This window comes from Aphelocoma coerulescens, chromosome 5 (genome assembly GCF_041296385.1).
Source record: "Aphelocoma coerulescens isolate FSJ_1873_10779 chromosome 5, UR_Acoe_1.0, whole genome shotgun sequence".
NCBI classification, from domain to species: Eukaryota; Metazoa; Chordata; class Aves; order Passeriformes; family Corvidae; genus Aphelocoma; species Aphelocoma coerulescens.
Window position 1 is genome coordinate 65,034,786 of NC_091019.1, and position 11,952 is coordinate 65,046,737.

Genomic DNA, 11,952 nt, shown 5'->3' on the forward strand with positions numbered 1-11,952 from the left:
GGTGGAAGAAGCAGGAATGCAGGGTGAAACCAGGGGAACAAACAGGTCCTCAGGGAAACTGTTCTAACTTAGTTCTGCTTTCCCTGACTCAAAGTGTAACTCCTGTGTGCCCAGGGGGCTGCTACTGGGAGATACCAGCCTTATGCTAACTCCAGATCCTGCACAAGTAGAAACTGCTAGTTCAGGCCCTCCATCCTGAGCCTTTTGTTCAAAAATCTTGTTTTAAGCCTATTTCTCATCCTGCCTGGGTGATGCTGTGCTCCTGGCAGGTGCATCATTCTGGGTTGTAATTGCAGACCAGTACAGGCCTGTCATGACACCTTGGTGCCTCTGGCTCCAGTCCTGTTTTCTAGAATTGCACTTGGCCTTGCCTTGGCCCTTTGCCCAGTCTGAATTTGCCTTCTTGGTTTTCACTTCTTTCCCATATCGGTTTTCTCTCCTGTTCTACGTTCCTGCTGATCCTCTGGGGTCTGGCTCTGTAAACCCTCTGCCCAGGTGGACCTCTGTGGAGGTGAGCACCCCCTCACTTCCAAGGCCCCTTCATATGCAAGAGAGAGAGATGAGATGTCTCCAGACTCACTCATTTTTTGCCATTTCACTTTTTTCCTCTTCAAACTGACATTTAGATATTCCTTTCTAAAAGTCCCTCTCCTCCTTTTTTTTTTTCTTCTTTATTTGACCCTGTTCTTCAGTTTTATCCCTCTGTAAGCTATTTGGTGGCTGATATTTTAGGAAATAGAAATAGAAAGGCTGGTTTGCCTGTGGGATCAGACACGCACGGAACGCACGTACGACGCTGGTTTGCCCACATCGTTTGGATAAGGTATCAGAGAGGACAGACTGTCTTTGCATTGAAACCTGCAGGTCAAGAAATTGGCCTCCCTTCAGTTCACAGGCCACGTGGCTGCCAGCCAGTAATGTAAAGCCCTGATGAGTATTTCTGGAAAACGCTGGAAACCCAGCTCTGACTACAATGTGTTTAATCTCTCGTTTCCAGGCATATTCAGTTTTGCTTCTTCTTCCCTTCTTCCTCCTATTCTTCCCCTCCTTCTTCTTTTTCTTTTAATTTTTCTCCTCCTTATTTTTCTTCTCATTCTCATTCTCATTCTCATTCTCATTCTCATTCTCATTCTCATTCTCATTCTCATTCTCATTCTCATTCTTCTCGTTCTCCTCCTCCTTCTCATCCTTCTCCTTCTCATCCTTCTCCTTCTCATCCTTCTCCTTCTCCTTCTCCTCCTCCTCCTCCTCCTTCTCCTTCTCCTCCTCCTCCTCCTCCTCCTCCTTCTCCTTCTCCTCCTCCTCCTCCTCCTCCTCCTCCTCCTCCTCCTTCTCCTCCTCCTTCTCCTTCTCCTTCTCCTTCTCCTTCTCCTTCTCCTTCTCCTTCTCCTTCTCCTTCTCCTTCTCCTTCTCCTTCTCCTTCTCCTTCTCCTTCTCCTTCTCCTTCTCCTTCTCCTTCCTCTTCTTCTGCCATGGGTGACAGTGAATCACCAGGGTCTCTCCAGTGATGGACAGGGCAGTACAATTTTTGTTCCACATGCTGTCAGTGAGAGATCATACAGAGGCTCCATGTCCTGTTACTCCTCCAGTATTTTCCCAGGAGTTGGAGTCCCACTGAAATGGTTTTTTAAAAGCCTTTTGTTGTTGGGTTGGAAATTGAGGACCTGTTCAGAGGTAATGTTTATTTTTTATTTATTTCTGAGAACAGTGCAAAATACTCTTGTTCTTCCAGAATGGAGGCTCTGACCTGCTTTTAATTCTAATTGCCTCCTTTCCCCATGTTTTTTAATTACTCTTCACTGTTTAATATACTCCTAACCACTTGGATAAAGTAGATTCCTGATGATTCAGCCACTGTCACAGAAGCACAAAGCTGAACCTAGACCTTCTGAAGTCCAAATCAGGTCCTTCATCACTAGGACAACCTTCCTTTGGGCATCCCAGTACTTGTAGCTCTGCACCAAATCTATCGCCTTTGAACTTCCCAGGTTGCAGAAGGCCTCCTTTGGGCTGCTGAGTCAGTGTCTGTGCATGATGGAAGCAGGGAAGAGGAAAACAGATAATTGCTTATGTAGAAAAAAGCCAAAAATGAAATCAGGTTTCACTACTGTTGACACAAACTGCACCCCCGCTCAAGTACTTCTGTTTGGGGCAGAAGGTGGGCTTTGATTCTGCTTACAAGTGTTTTTTTATTGCCCCACAGCGAGGCAGAGCAGGTAATAGTAAGTAAGAACGTCTCTAATTGAAAATAAACCCAGCTAACACCTCACTCGTTCGCTTCCTTGATCAATAATAGAACAGAGAGCCTTGCCATGCTGGGCTGGAGTAGGTCCTGCTGAAAGGTTTGTCAGGAAGGACTGCAGCTGTGTCAGGTTTAGATTGGATATCAGGAAAAGGCTCTTCCCCAGAGGGTGCTGGGCACTGCCCAGGCTCCCCAGGGAATGGGCACAGCCCCGAGGCTGCCAGAGCTCCAGGAGCATTTGGACAATGCTCCCAGGGATGCCCAGTGTGGGATTGTTGGGGTGTCTGTGCAGGGCCAGGAGTTGGACTCTGATCCTTCTGAGTCTCTTCCAACTCAGGATATTCTGTAACAGTATGAGCAGGAGCCTTTCCCTCAGAAACCATCTTTTCAGCGTCACGTGTCTGTGGGAGGCTCGTGCTCTGCTCACACACACCCTGTGTAAGTTTATTCAGTGAGCACTTTCTAAGAATGATGATTAATTGTGAGTATGAACTTTGTCACCAGGCAACTGGTACAAACGAGCCCCACCAGTTTGTTATTGCTGGAGATGGAGGCCACAGGGCATAGCCATGTTTCCCAAGAGGGACTCCTGGGCAGGATCCTTCCTCTCTGCTTTCAGGTGAGGATGTTCACATTAATGAACTCGAAATTCATCCATGTGCTGACATTTCCCAGCACTTGCTATAACGCCTACCAGTAAAATCCTTTGCTATTGCTAAAAATCCAATAGAGCTCACATGAATTATTTCTACAGCAATTGTCCTGCTCTGCTTATTTACACCTTGTAGTAGCGTTTGAGATCATTAAAGTTTCTGCTGGCAGCAGATCTCAAGCTGCAATTAAAGGACAAAGACAAATGTCGGCACCCCAGAGGTGCTACGTGGTTGTGTGGAATTGCAGATTTTGGCTGTGAGGGAGAGCAAAATATCAGTCACAGCAGAAGTCAGACAAAGCCACATCTCAGGGCTAGAGACACACTGAGTGGTTTGTAAGGTCAGGGAGCTGCCAGCCCTGTGCTATTCTCCAAAAGCCTTCATGATTCATCAGATCCAAAAGGAATCTGCTTGTCTCCGGTAGCCACATGGCTGGACGGTGCTCGTTAGGGGAATGATGGGCTTTATTAGTACCAGCCACAATTGCAGAGCAGGAGAAATGAGTCCTTCATCTTCTGGAGGTCTTCCTTGCTTCACAGGGATGAGGTTTTGATGGGGTGGGGAGCAACACAGTGCAGAAGCAAACGTGGGCTAAAGGCAGCGATTCTTTCCAAAAGCTGGATGAAATCAGTGCATGTTCTTCTTGTAACATCCCTCGAGGAAATCCATTGATGTGGAGATGATTTTACAACAGATGTGTTTCTAACACAGCTCAGGGGAATTTTAACAACAGACCATTAAAATGGTTCTCCCTTTATTTTATGAGTCGTGTTGCTGAATGTGTTCCCTAATCATGAAATCACAGGAACTTTAAGGTTGGAAAAAACCTCCAAGATCACCAGGTCCAACCTCTGACCGATCACCACCTTCCCAAGCAGACCAGAGCACTGAGCCATTTCTTGAAACCTCCAGGGATGCTGATTCCATTCCCTCCCAGGACAGCCCATTCCAATGCCTAACCACCTTTTCTGTGAAGGAATTCTTCTTGATGTCCAGCCTGAAAGATCCACACCTCCGAATTTTGAGGCCTGTCATCTCTAAATGAACAATATTTAGTGGTAGAGACCTCACACTCTCACAGCAGAAGACAGACAGTGTCTGTATGAACAACAAGGGGTGACATTCCTACCCTTGCTCACTCTTGGGCATCTCTGAAAAGTGACAAAGTGAATGAGTCAAGGAACAGCAACTTAAGATTCACCCTGCGTGGGACAGCCAGCCTTTTAATAGCATTCTCAAAACAATAAAAATCATCCTTAAAAACTTAAAAATAGAAAAGAGCAGACAATCCTACTGTTTTGACTGTCATGTGTCTGATTACCAAAGACTGCCTTTTTAGAACTGCATTATTTTAATGTTCCCACACAGTGTTTTTGGAGGGATTTGTAAAAAAAAAAAAAAACCCTGTTTGGAATAAAACAGCAGTGCTGAACCTGATTCTCCTCTTAGCTCAGGAGTGGTTCTAGACGTGGTCCTGACACCTCGGCAGAGACACTTAAATGTAAAACAGAAATAAAGTCCAAGCTGGGCCCAGTTCTGTGTTTTAGGAGAAGTATGAATTTATTTATTCAAGAGGAGGTAGAACATTCTGGTAGAACAGGCCAGCTCTGAAGCACTCAGAGAAATCATGAAAATCTCAGAGCGGTTGTAAAAAATGTTCCTTTCGCCATTCAAGCAGCTGCACTTGTTTTTACCAGTCGGCTCTTTAGTGAAGAGCTACTTTGGAAAATGTAATCCCTTGGAGTTGTTTGCTCAGTTCCCTTTGTTTTAATTGACAAGCTTGGGCAGATGAAAGGAAAGGGTAGGAGGGAATTGATCTTAGCACACTTATGGGCATCTCCTCCTGTAATTCATGTCACTAAAATGTCTCTGACACAGGCATTTATTTATTTATTTATTTATTTATTTATTTATTTATGGTTTTAGGCTTGTTTCTGCTCATGCACAAATCTGGTGAGGCAAGTTCTCTTGTTTTTTTTTCTTTCTTTTTTGTTTTTCCCAAGGCAGGTTGTTTGCAAACTTTAGAGCCCAAAAAGGTGCAGCTGCTCTAAAAATAACATAGGATGCAAGAACTGGTTTGGGAAGGTCTGAGTCCAGAGGCATCTCCTGAAATGCTGCCATTAGAGGAGAAGTTTCCCTTGTAAACAGAGCTGGCCTAATTTCTAGAGGTGCTGAACCTCAACCTGCAGTGCTTGCTAGTAGGTCCTGAGCACAGAAAACCTGGAAATGGGTCAGATGTGAGTGGCTGGGATTTTATCAGGAACATGTCTGGGCAAACCCACCATTGAAACAAAAGTGAGCAAATAATTGCCCCTCAGCTAATGACCCCTGCAAGCAGAGCTGGGCACTGGGGCTCCAGGACACCTGGGCTTCTTTCTGCCACCAACAAAGTCTACTGTCACAGCCAAGGTCTGCACATGATGAATCACCCCTTTGTCTGGCCAGTCTTTGCAGGGTGATGTCCCCAATGCCCCGGTGCTTTGCTTCCAGAGGAGACCAATGGTCTTGCTGTCCAGGTGCAGAGACTCCCAGAAGGTTTCTCACAGAAGACAGAGAGGAAAAAACCTGGCAACAGATCCCAAAGTCAGGCCAGGACTGGGTCACAGGCAAGACCACCATCAATCCCCTCTCACCCGTGCGAGGTGTGATCCAGGGGAGCTGAGCCTTGCGTTGAGTGGAGACACAATGTTCTCTGTTTTTGATGTGCTGGATCTTTAATGCTGCATCTACCGCTGAATTAAGCAGTGTTTGCTTTTCAAACCTTCCACATTTGTATTTTTAGCTCCGTTTTGGCATCACTTTTTTGGTTGGAATATGTAACACACTGGGTTGTTTAGTGTGCCTGGACCGAGTTCAGCTGATGTGTAACTCCACGGGCTGGAGCAGAAGCTCCGTTCAAGGTGAATTACGCTCTATGGGGCTGAGGAAATACAGCTTCTGTAGAAAGTCAGCCCAGCTCCTTCAGTAAACGCTACACTATTTCCATCCATGGTTATTCCTTTGTGGTTTGGGTTATGTATTTACATTTTACGGAATAAATACTACAGCTTTCCCCATGACTAACACTTCTTAGTAACCAAGGAGCTACTCAAATACGCTCTTGCCTCCTACGAGAGCCCAAACGACACTGCTCTGCCCTGGCTCTCTGGCTCCAGCTGGCCACCTCCTCGCACAGGGGCACGGTTAACCAGCGTTACATAAGCAATTTTTGGGATCTCAGTTTAACAGGATGGCTTAGGAGAGCAGGCATTGGATGCCGTGCGACTGAATTCCTCGGGGACAAACATTTCCAGCACCGCCACTCTCTGATCCTAACAAAACCTGAGTGAGGTCTTCAGACAAAGAGGGGAACGCATCCCACAAAGAGGGAGCCAGTTGCCTTTCCCAGTCCAGAGGTCTGTTTTAGGAACAGTGCTATACAGGCCCTCATGTAAACTTTGTTTATAGACTGGAGTATTTTCAATGAAAATGTTATTTAACTTTAAAAAGTTGCACAGCAGCTACTCCCAAAATTGTTTTTCCTTGTTAAGAATAACACACAGTGTGATACATTTGAAATGGCGATAGCAATATTTCACAAATTTTGATGGATTCATAGTCCAAATACCTTGCTAACAGATGTTTCTTTTAAACTCGGAGTGGTATAGGAATAACTCAGAGATATTACAGTGTCAGCACTGCCTTTTATCTGTGCGTGTCCTTTCGGTGACATCCCTGGGCTTTTCTAATGCATGGGTCAGGTCTAAGCTAAAAAAAAAAAAGTGAAATATGAAAAGAAGGCGTCTGTGATGGTGTGTGAGCTCTGGGGCAGTGCTGGGAGGACACCAAGGCGCTGGTGTGGGTTTGCTGTGCTCAGGCACAGCAGCCCCGTGGTTTGTGGCCACAGTCATCGTTTTTGAGCTGGTTTTTGGTTGTGGTTAATTGATGAGCTTAGGCGTTCCCATGGCCACTCCATGACCACATCTTTTGGTCTCATAAATTAACCGAGTGTTCTCACTGTGGGTGACAGTTTGCCCAACACAAAGGGATACCCCAGCAGGACAAAGGGACAGATTTTAATGCCCTGGTGGAGCTGCCTTTATTTACCATGGGGTTGCTTAGTCTACTCTGTGTCTCTAAAGTATGTGGCATCCATCACACTTCATTTAGGGGGTCTTTCCCCAGAGCTGCTTTCTCCACACCTTGTTCATACACCACCCCCAGTGTGTCAGAGAATCACAGAATATCCTGAGCTGGAAGGGACCCACAAGGATCACCAAGTCCAGCTCCTGGTCCTGCACAGGACAGCCCCAAGAATCCCATCCTGTGCCTGAGAGCGTTGCGTCCAGTTAATGTGTACTAATGGCAAACCAGGCTATCCCAAAACCCCACCTGGGAGCAGCCTCAAGCCTTGGGAAGTCTGGTTCTTATTCTCAGCCCCAAGCTGGCCTAGAGCAATGCTGTGGTTGAACTGCGGGGCAGGGAGCATCCTTCCTCCCGGAGACCCCTGTCCGTACCTCTCTGGGGTCAGCTGTGGCCATACACAGCCTGTGCGGGCCTGGGAAGGCGCTTGCTGCACACCTAGGTGGGGGTCTGGGAACCCGGCCTGGTGGAAAGGGGGAGAGGGCTATTCAAGCAGTCAGGGAGAAGGATGAGGAAACCTGGAGGGCGAGTGCGAACCCACGGCAGGCACCGGGGATAAGCCCCGGTGCTGGCAGCGCGCTCCCAAGCCCCGGGAGGAGACCCTCGGGGGTGGTGGGAGCACAGGAGAAACCCGCACTCTGCCGCCGTCCCTTTCCCCGCGCAGCTGCTTATCGTTCCCAAGCTCTCCCTCCCTTCTCCTCAGGGGACAGCCGCTTCCCGAGTTTCCCGTCCCGAGTCTCCCTCCCCAGCCGGGTCCCCGCGGTGCCCCGACCTCCCCGGGGACCCCGCCCCGGCCGTGCGGGGACAGGGCGGGGCGGGACGGTCCCCCGGGGATGCACCTGAGCGGCGCGGGGGGATCCCGGGGGCACCGCGCCGCCCCCGTCCCGCGCCCCGCGGGTCCGAGCGCGGCCGCTCCGCCGGGGGTCCCCGCGCTCCCCCCGCTCCCCGAGCGCTGGCGCGGGCGGCGGGGCGGGCAGGGCCGTCCCCCGCGGGGCCGGGCCGGGCCGGGGGCGGGCCGGGGGCGGCGGGCCGGGCCGGGCCGGGCCGGGCTGGCGGCGAGCGCGGCTCCACGTGACTGCGGGGCCGGCAGAAAACCGGGGCCGGCGGCGGCGGCGGCTGCACTGCGCCGGGTGGCGATCGCGGGAGGCGCTCGGCAGCCGCTGCCCCGGGGCTTTCGGCGCGCTGGGTCCGGGCTGGCTCTCCAGAATCATGGACTGTGCTGATATGCCTTGCTTGCTGTCAGTGAGTACAGCCCTCTTCTTCCTCCGCCTCGCTCCTCGCTTTTTGTTTTCATCGCGGAGCTTTATTTTATTTTATTTTATTTTTTAAGGGAAAAAAACTTTATGCTGTTCTTATCCCGGTTTTCCCTCCCGGCGTCCGGCGGCGGGATTCGAACCCGCGGCTCCAGAGCGCGCCGAGCCGCGCGCCCCTTCCTTCCCCGCCGGGCGCCGCCGCCGCTGGTCCCGCTCCCGTCCCGTCCCGGCGGGGCAGCGGGGCCGGGATGCGCCGGGAACCCTCCTGCCCGAGGGGGCTGCGGGGCAGCGGGGCCGGGATGCGCCGGGAACCCACCTGCCCGAGGGGGCTGCGGGGCTGCGGGCAGCCCAGGGCCGGCGGCCGGTCCCTGCCCGCCGGGGCGCGCCGGCTGCCGCTCGAATGGGGGCTGCTCCCCGCGTCCTTTTGCCATTTATTGTTATTATTATTACTACTATTATTATTTTTTTTAAGTTTATTCGGAAGAGGAGGGGGGTTTCGCTTCTCATCCTGACTATCCTTCTTGTTTGTTGTCGCGTTTTTTACACCCCAGAGACACCATGATTCCTGGTAACCGAATGCTGATGGTCATCCTACTATGCCAAGTCCTTCTAGGAGGTACTAACCATGCTAGCCTGATCCCTGAGACCGGCAGGAAGAAAGTGGCAGAGCTTCAGGGACAAGCCGGATCCGGACGCCGCTCTGCCCAAAGCCATGAACTCTTGCGGGGTTTCGAAACAACTCTGCTGCAGATGTTTGGGCTGCGAAGGCGGCCTCAGCCCAGCAAGTCAGCCGTCATTCCTAGTTACATGCTGGATCTCTATCGACTCCAGTCCGGAGAAGAGGAGGAAAGCCTCCAGGAAATTAGCCTGCAGTACCCTGAGCGATCGACCAGCCGGGCAAACACCGTGAGGAGCTTCCACCATGAAGGTCAGTGATGGGAGGCGGTAAATTCCCAGTCCCGGTAGCGATCGGGATATCCTTGCGTTTGGAAGCTCACAAATGCCTTTAGAAGCAGGACGTGCCCGGCCCTAAATTTATGGGAGGAAAGCCACCCCCCCAAGCCTGCCGTGTGTGGGTGACAGGCGTGCTGCTCGGTATTTTTTCCAGCATCCTGTGCTTAACCCGAGCTTGACCATATTTTGAAGTGCTTTTGCTTCTGTTGACAACAGTGAGTTTCCTTCGGTGCCTCTGCTTCGGGGTCACTCCCTGGGCTCGCGTGGATTTAATGGCTCTGGATCGGATGCGGGAGTAAAGCGAGGGCGGGATCTCGCCCCTGGAGTGTTTCTTTTGAACTATCAAAGCAATTGCTGCCTGCTTTTACTCTTAAGAAAAAAAAAAAAAAAAGGAAAAAAAAATCCCCCCAAACCCTGACTCGAATTTAATACTTACAGCTGTGTGTTTATAAGGTTTATTCAATAGACCCTTGTAATCTGATCCAAATGTTTCCTAGCGGATGTTTCTTTTCCAAAGTAAATCTGAATTATTAATCCAGCCGCATCATTACTGCGTTGGAATTTGCTTCTCTTTTTCCCCCTGCCCCCCGTAACAAGGCACCTCTGTGCTCCGTGGCGCCGCATCTCGCCGGGGAGATGATTTTGGAGAGGCGAGGGAAGGAAAAGCTAATGGGAAAAAGTCTCCCTGAGCGGGGAGGCGAGATGGGAAGGGGTGGACCGCTCCAGGTGCGGGTGAGCCAGCGGTGCCGGGGCAGGAGCGGTGCCGGGGCAGGAGCTGCTCCGGTCCGGCCGGGAGGGATGCGTGGGGGAGCGGAGAGGAGCCGGTGGCTGCCGGGCAGGTGAAGCGTGGGTGTGAGCTGTGGCTGTGCCGGGGCCGTGGCTGGGTGCCCCGAGGCTGACGTGCTCGTTTGCTTGTCTTACCACTTCCCCCCCCTCCCTGCTCCACTCCAGAGCACCTGGAGACCGTCCCGGGTCCCAGCGAGGCGCCCCGGATCCGCTTCGTCTTCAACCTCAGCAGCGTGCCGGAAAACGAGGTGATCTCCTCGGCGGAGCTGCGGCTGTACCGGGAGCAGGTGGAGGAGCCGAGCGCGGCGTGGGAGAGGGGCTTCCACCGGATAAACATTTATGAAGTGATGAAGCCGCTGTCGGAGCGCGCCCAGGCCATTACGCGCCTGCTGGACACGCGGCTGGTGCACCACAACGTGACGCGCTGGGAGACCTTTGATGTGAGCCCGGCCGTGATCCGGTGGACCAAGGACAAGCAGCCGAACCACGGGCTGGTGATCGAGGTTACCCACCTCCACCACGCACAGACTCATCAGGGCAAACACGTCAGGATTAGCCGATCTTTACCTCAAGGGCGCGGGGACTGGGCGCAGCTCAGGCCGCTCCTGGTCACTTTTGGGCACGACGGGCGAGGCCACGCGCTGACCCGCAGAGCCCGCCGGAGCCCCAAGCACCAGCGTTCCCGCAAGAACAAAAAAAACTGCCGCCGCCATGCCCTCTATGTGGATTTCAGCGACGTGGGCTGGAACGACTGGATCGTGGCACCCCCGGGGTACCAGGCGTTTTACTGCCACGGGGACTGCCCCTTCCCTCTGGCCGACCACCTCAACTCCACGAACCACGCCATCGTGCAGACGCTGGTGAACTCCGTGAACTCCAGCATTCCCAAGGCCTGCTGTGTGCCCACGGAGCTCAGCGCCATCTCCATGCTCTACCTGGATGAGTATGACAAGGTGGTCCTGAAAAACTACCAGGAGATGGTGGTGGAGGGGTGCGGGTGCCGCTGACCCCCTTCCCCACCGCCCTCTCCTCCCCTTCTCTCTCCCTCCCGTCCTACCCCAGAACTGCTTGCTATAGCTGGACTCTTCTCTAAACTAAACGTTCACCTTGACCTTATTTATGACTTTATGTGCAAATGTTTTTGACAATAATGATCATATATTTTGACAAAATATATTTATAACTACATATTAAAAGAAAAAAATAAAATGAGTCATTATTTTAAAGGTAAATGCATTTTGTGTCTCGCCTCTCAGGGTGCTGCTGAGGCTGTGCTGGCTGGGAGTGCAGCCGGGAGTTTATCTTGTCTCCTTATCTTCTTACCCCCTCCTCCTTCACTCCTTTCCCCCCATCCTTTTTTCATTTAAAGGCTTTGCAAACTTTAGTCTTTCTGTTTCTCACCAAGGTACTTCGGGTGCCCCGGTGCTGGGGCTGTGCCTCGTGGGAGATGAGGGTCCCTGGGGATTTAAGAGCCGCTGGGAATAGAGCCGACCTTGCTAACCTGGCCCAAGCCTTTCCAAAGCAACCCACCAAAAATGCATTTGAAAAGAAGGTGAAGATTTACCTGAGGGCTTTATGCTAAACCTGCTGGGTTTTATACCCTTTCTCTGACTTCAGGATTCCCCAGGTTTTAAAACTATTAACATTTTCCCCCTCTCCTCCCCTCCCCACTGGAGATTGGGAAGCTTCAAAGGTTTCCACGGGTCCTTTGAAGATCAAATCGCTCCATTACAATGCCAAAAAAAAAAAAAAAAGATATCTGGAGCAGTTAAATATGTGTTAGCTAATAGCTACCTGTGCTGTGTCCTTTCTAAATTGCTTCCGAGCAGGAAGGTGATTGGAGCCAAGCAGGTACAGTTGGAGGTATCCAGGGCCTTGAAAATCCTGCCTCAAATGCATTGGAGGGGCTGTGTTTGGCTTGGAAAATAGGGAGCTGTGCCTG

At 51.3% G+C, this 11,952-nt stretch overlaps 1 protein-coding gene across 2 annotated transcripts; it reads left to right on the forward strand.

The window, feature by feature from the left end:
- Positions 1 to 8,147: 8,147 nt before the first annotated feature.
- On the forward strand, positions 8,148 to 11,236 carry BMP4 (bone morphogenetic protein 4). Of its 2 annotated transcripts, XM_069018616.1 has the most exons (3): positions 8,148 to 8,259; positions 8,822 to 9,198; positions 10,176 to 11,236. In XM_069018616.1, the coding sequence occupies exons 2-3, from the start codon at positions 8,829 to 8,831 to the stop codon at positions 11,015 to 11,017; spliced, it is 1,212 nt and encodes a 403-aa protein (XP_068874717.1). In that variant the 5' UTR covers positions 8,148 to 8,259; positions 8,822 to 8,828; the 3' UTR covers positions 11,018 to 11,236. The 2 variants fall into 2 exon arrangements, with proteins under 2 accessions (XP_068874717.1, XP_068874718.1); XM_069018617.1 differs by lacking the exon at positions 8,148 to 8,259 and having other exon boundaries at positions 8,875 to 9,198.
- The last annotated feature ends 716 nt before the right edge of the window (positions 11,237 to 11,952 follow it).

Excerpts from the sequence above, each read along its gene's own strand:
- BMP4 (XM_069018616.1), top strand. The coding sequence starts at position 8,829 with ATGATTCCTGGTAACCGAATGCTGATGGTCATCCTACTATGCCAAGTC. Across the intron at positions 9,199-10,175 it reads GAGGAGCTTCCACCATGAAG|AGCACCTGGAGACCGTCCCG; the intron begins GTCAGTGATGGG and ends GCTCCACTCCAG.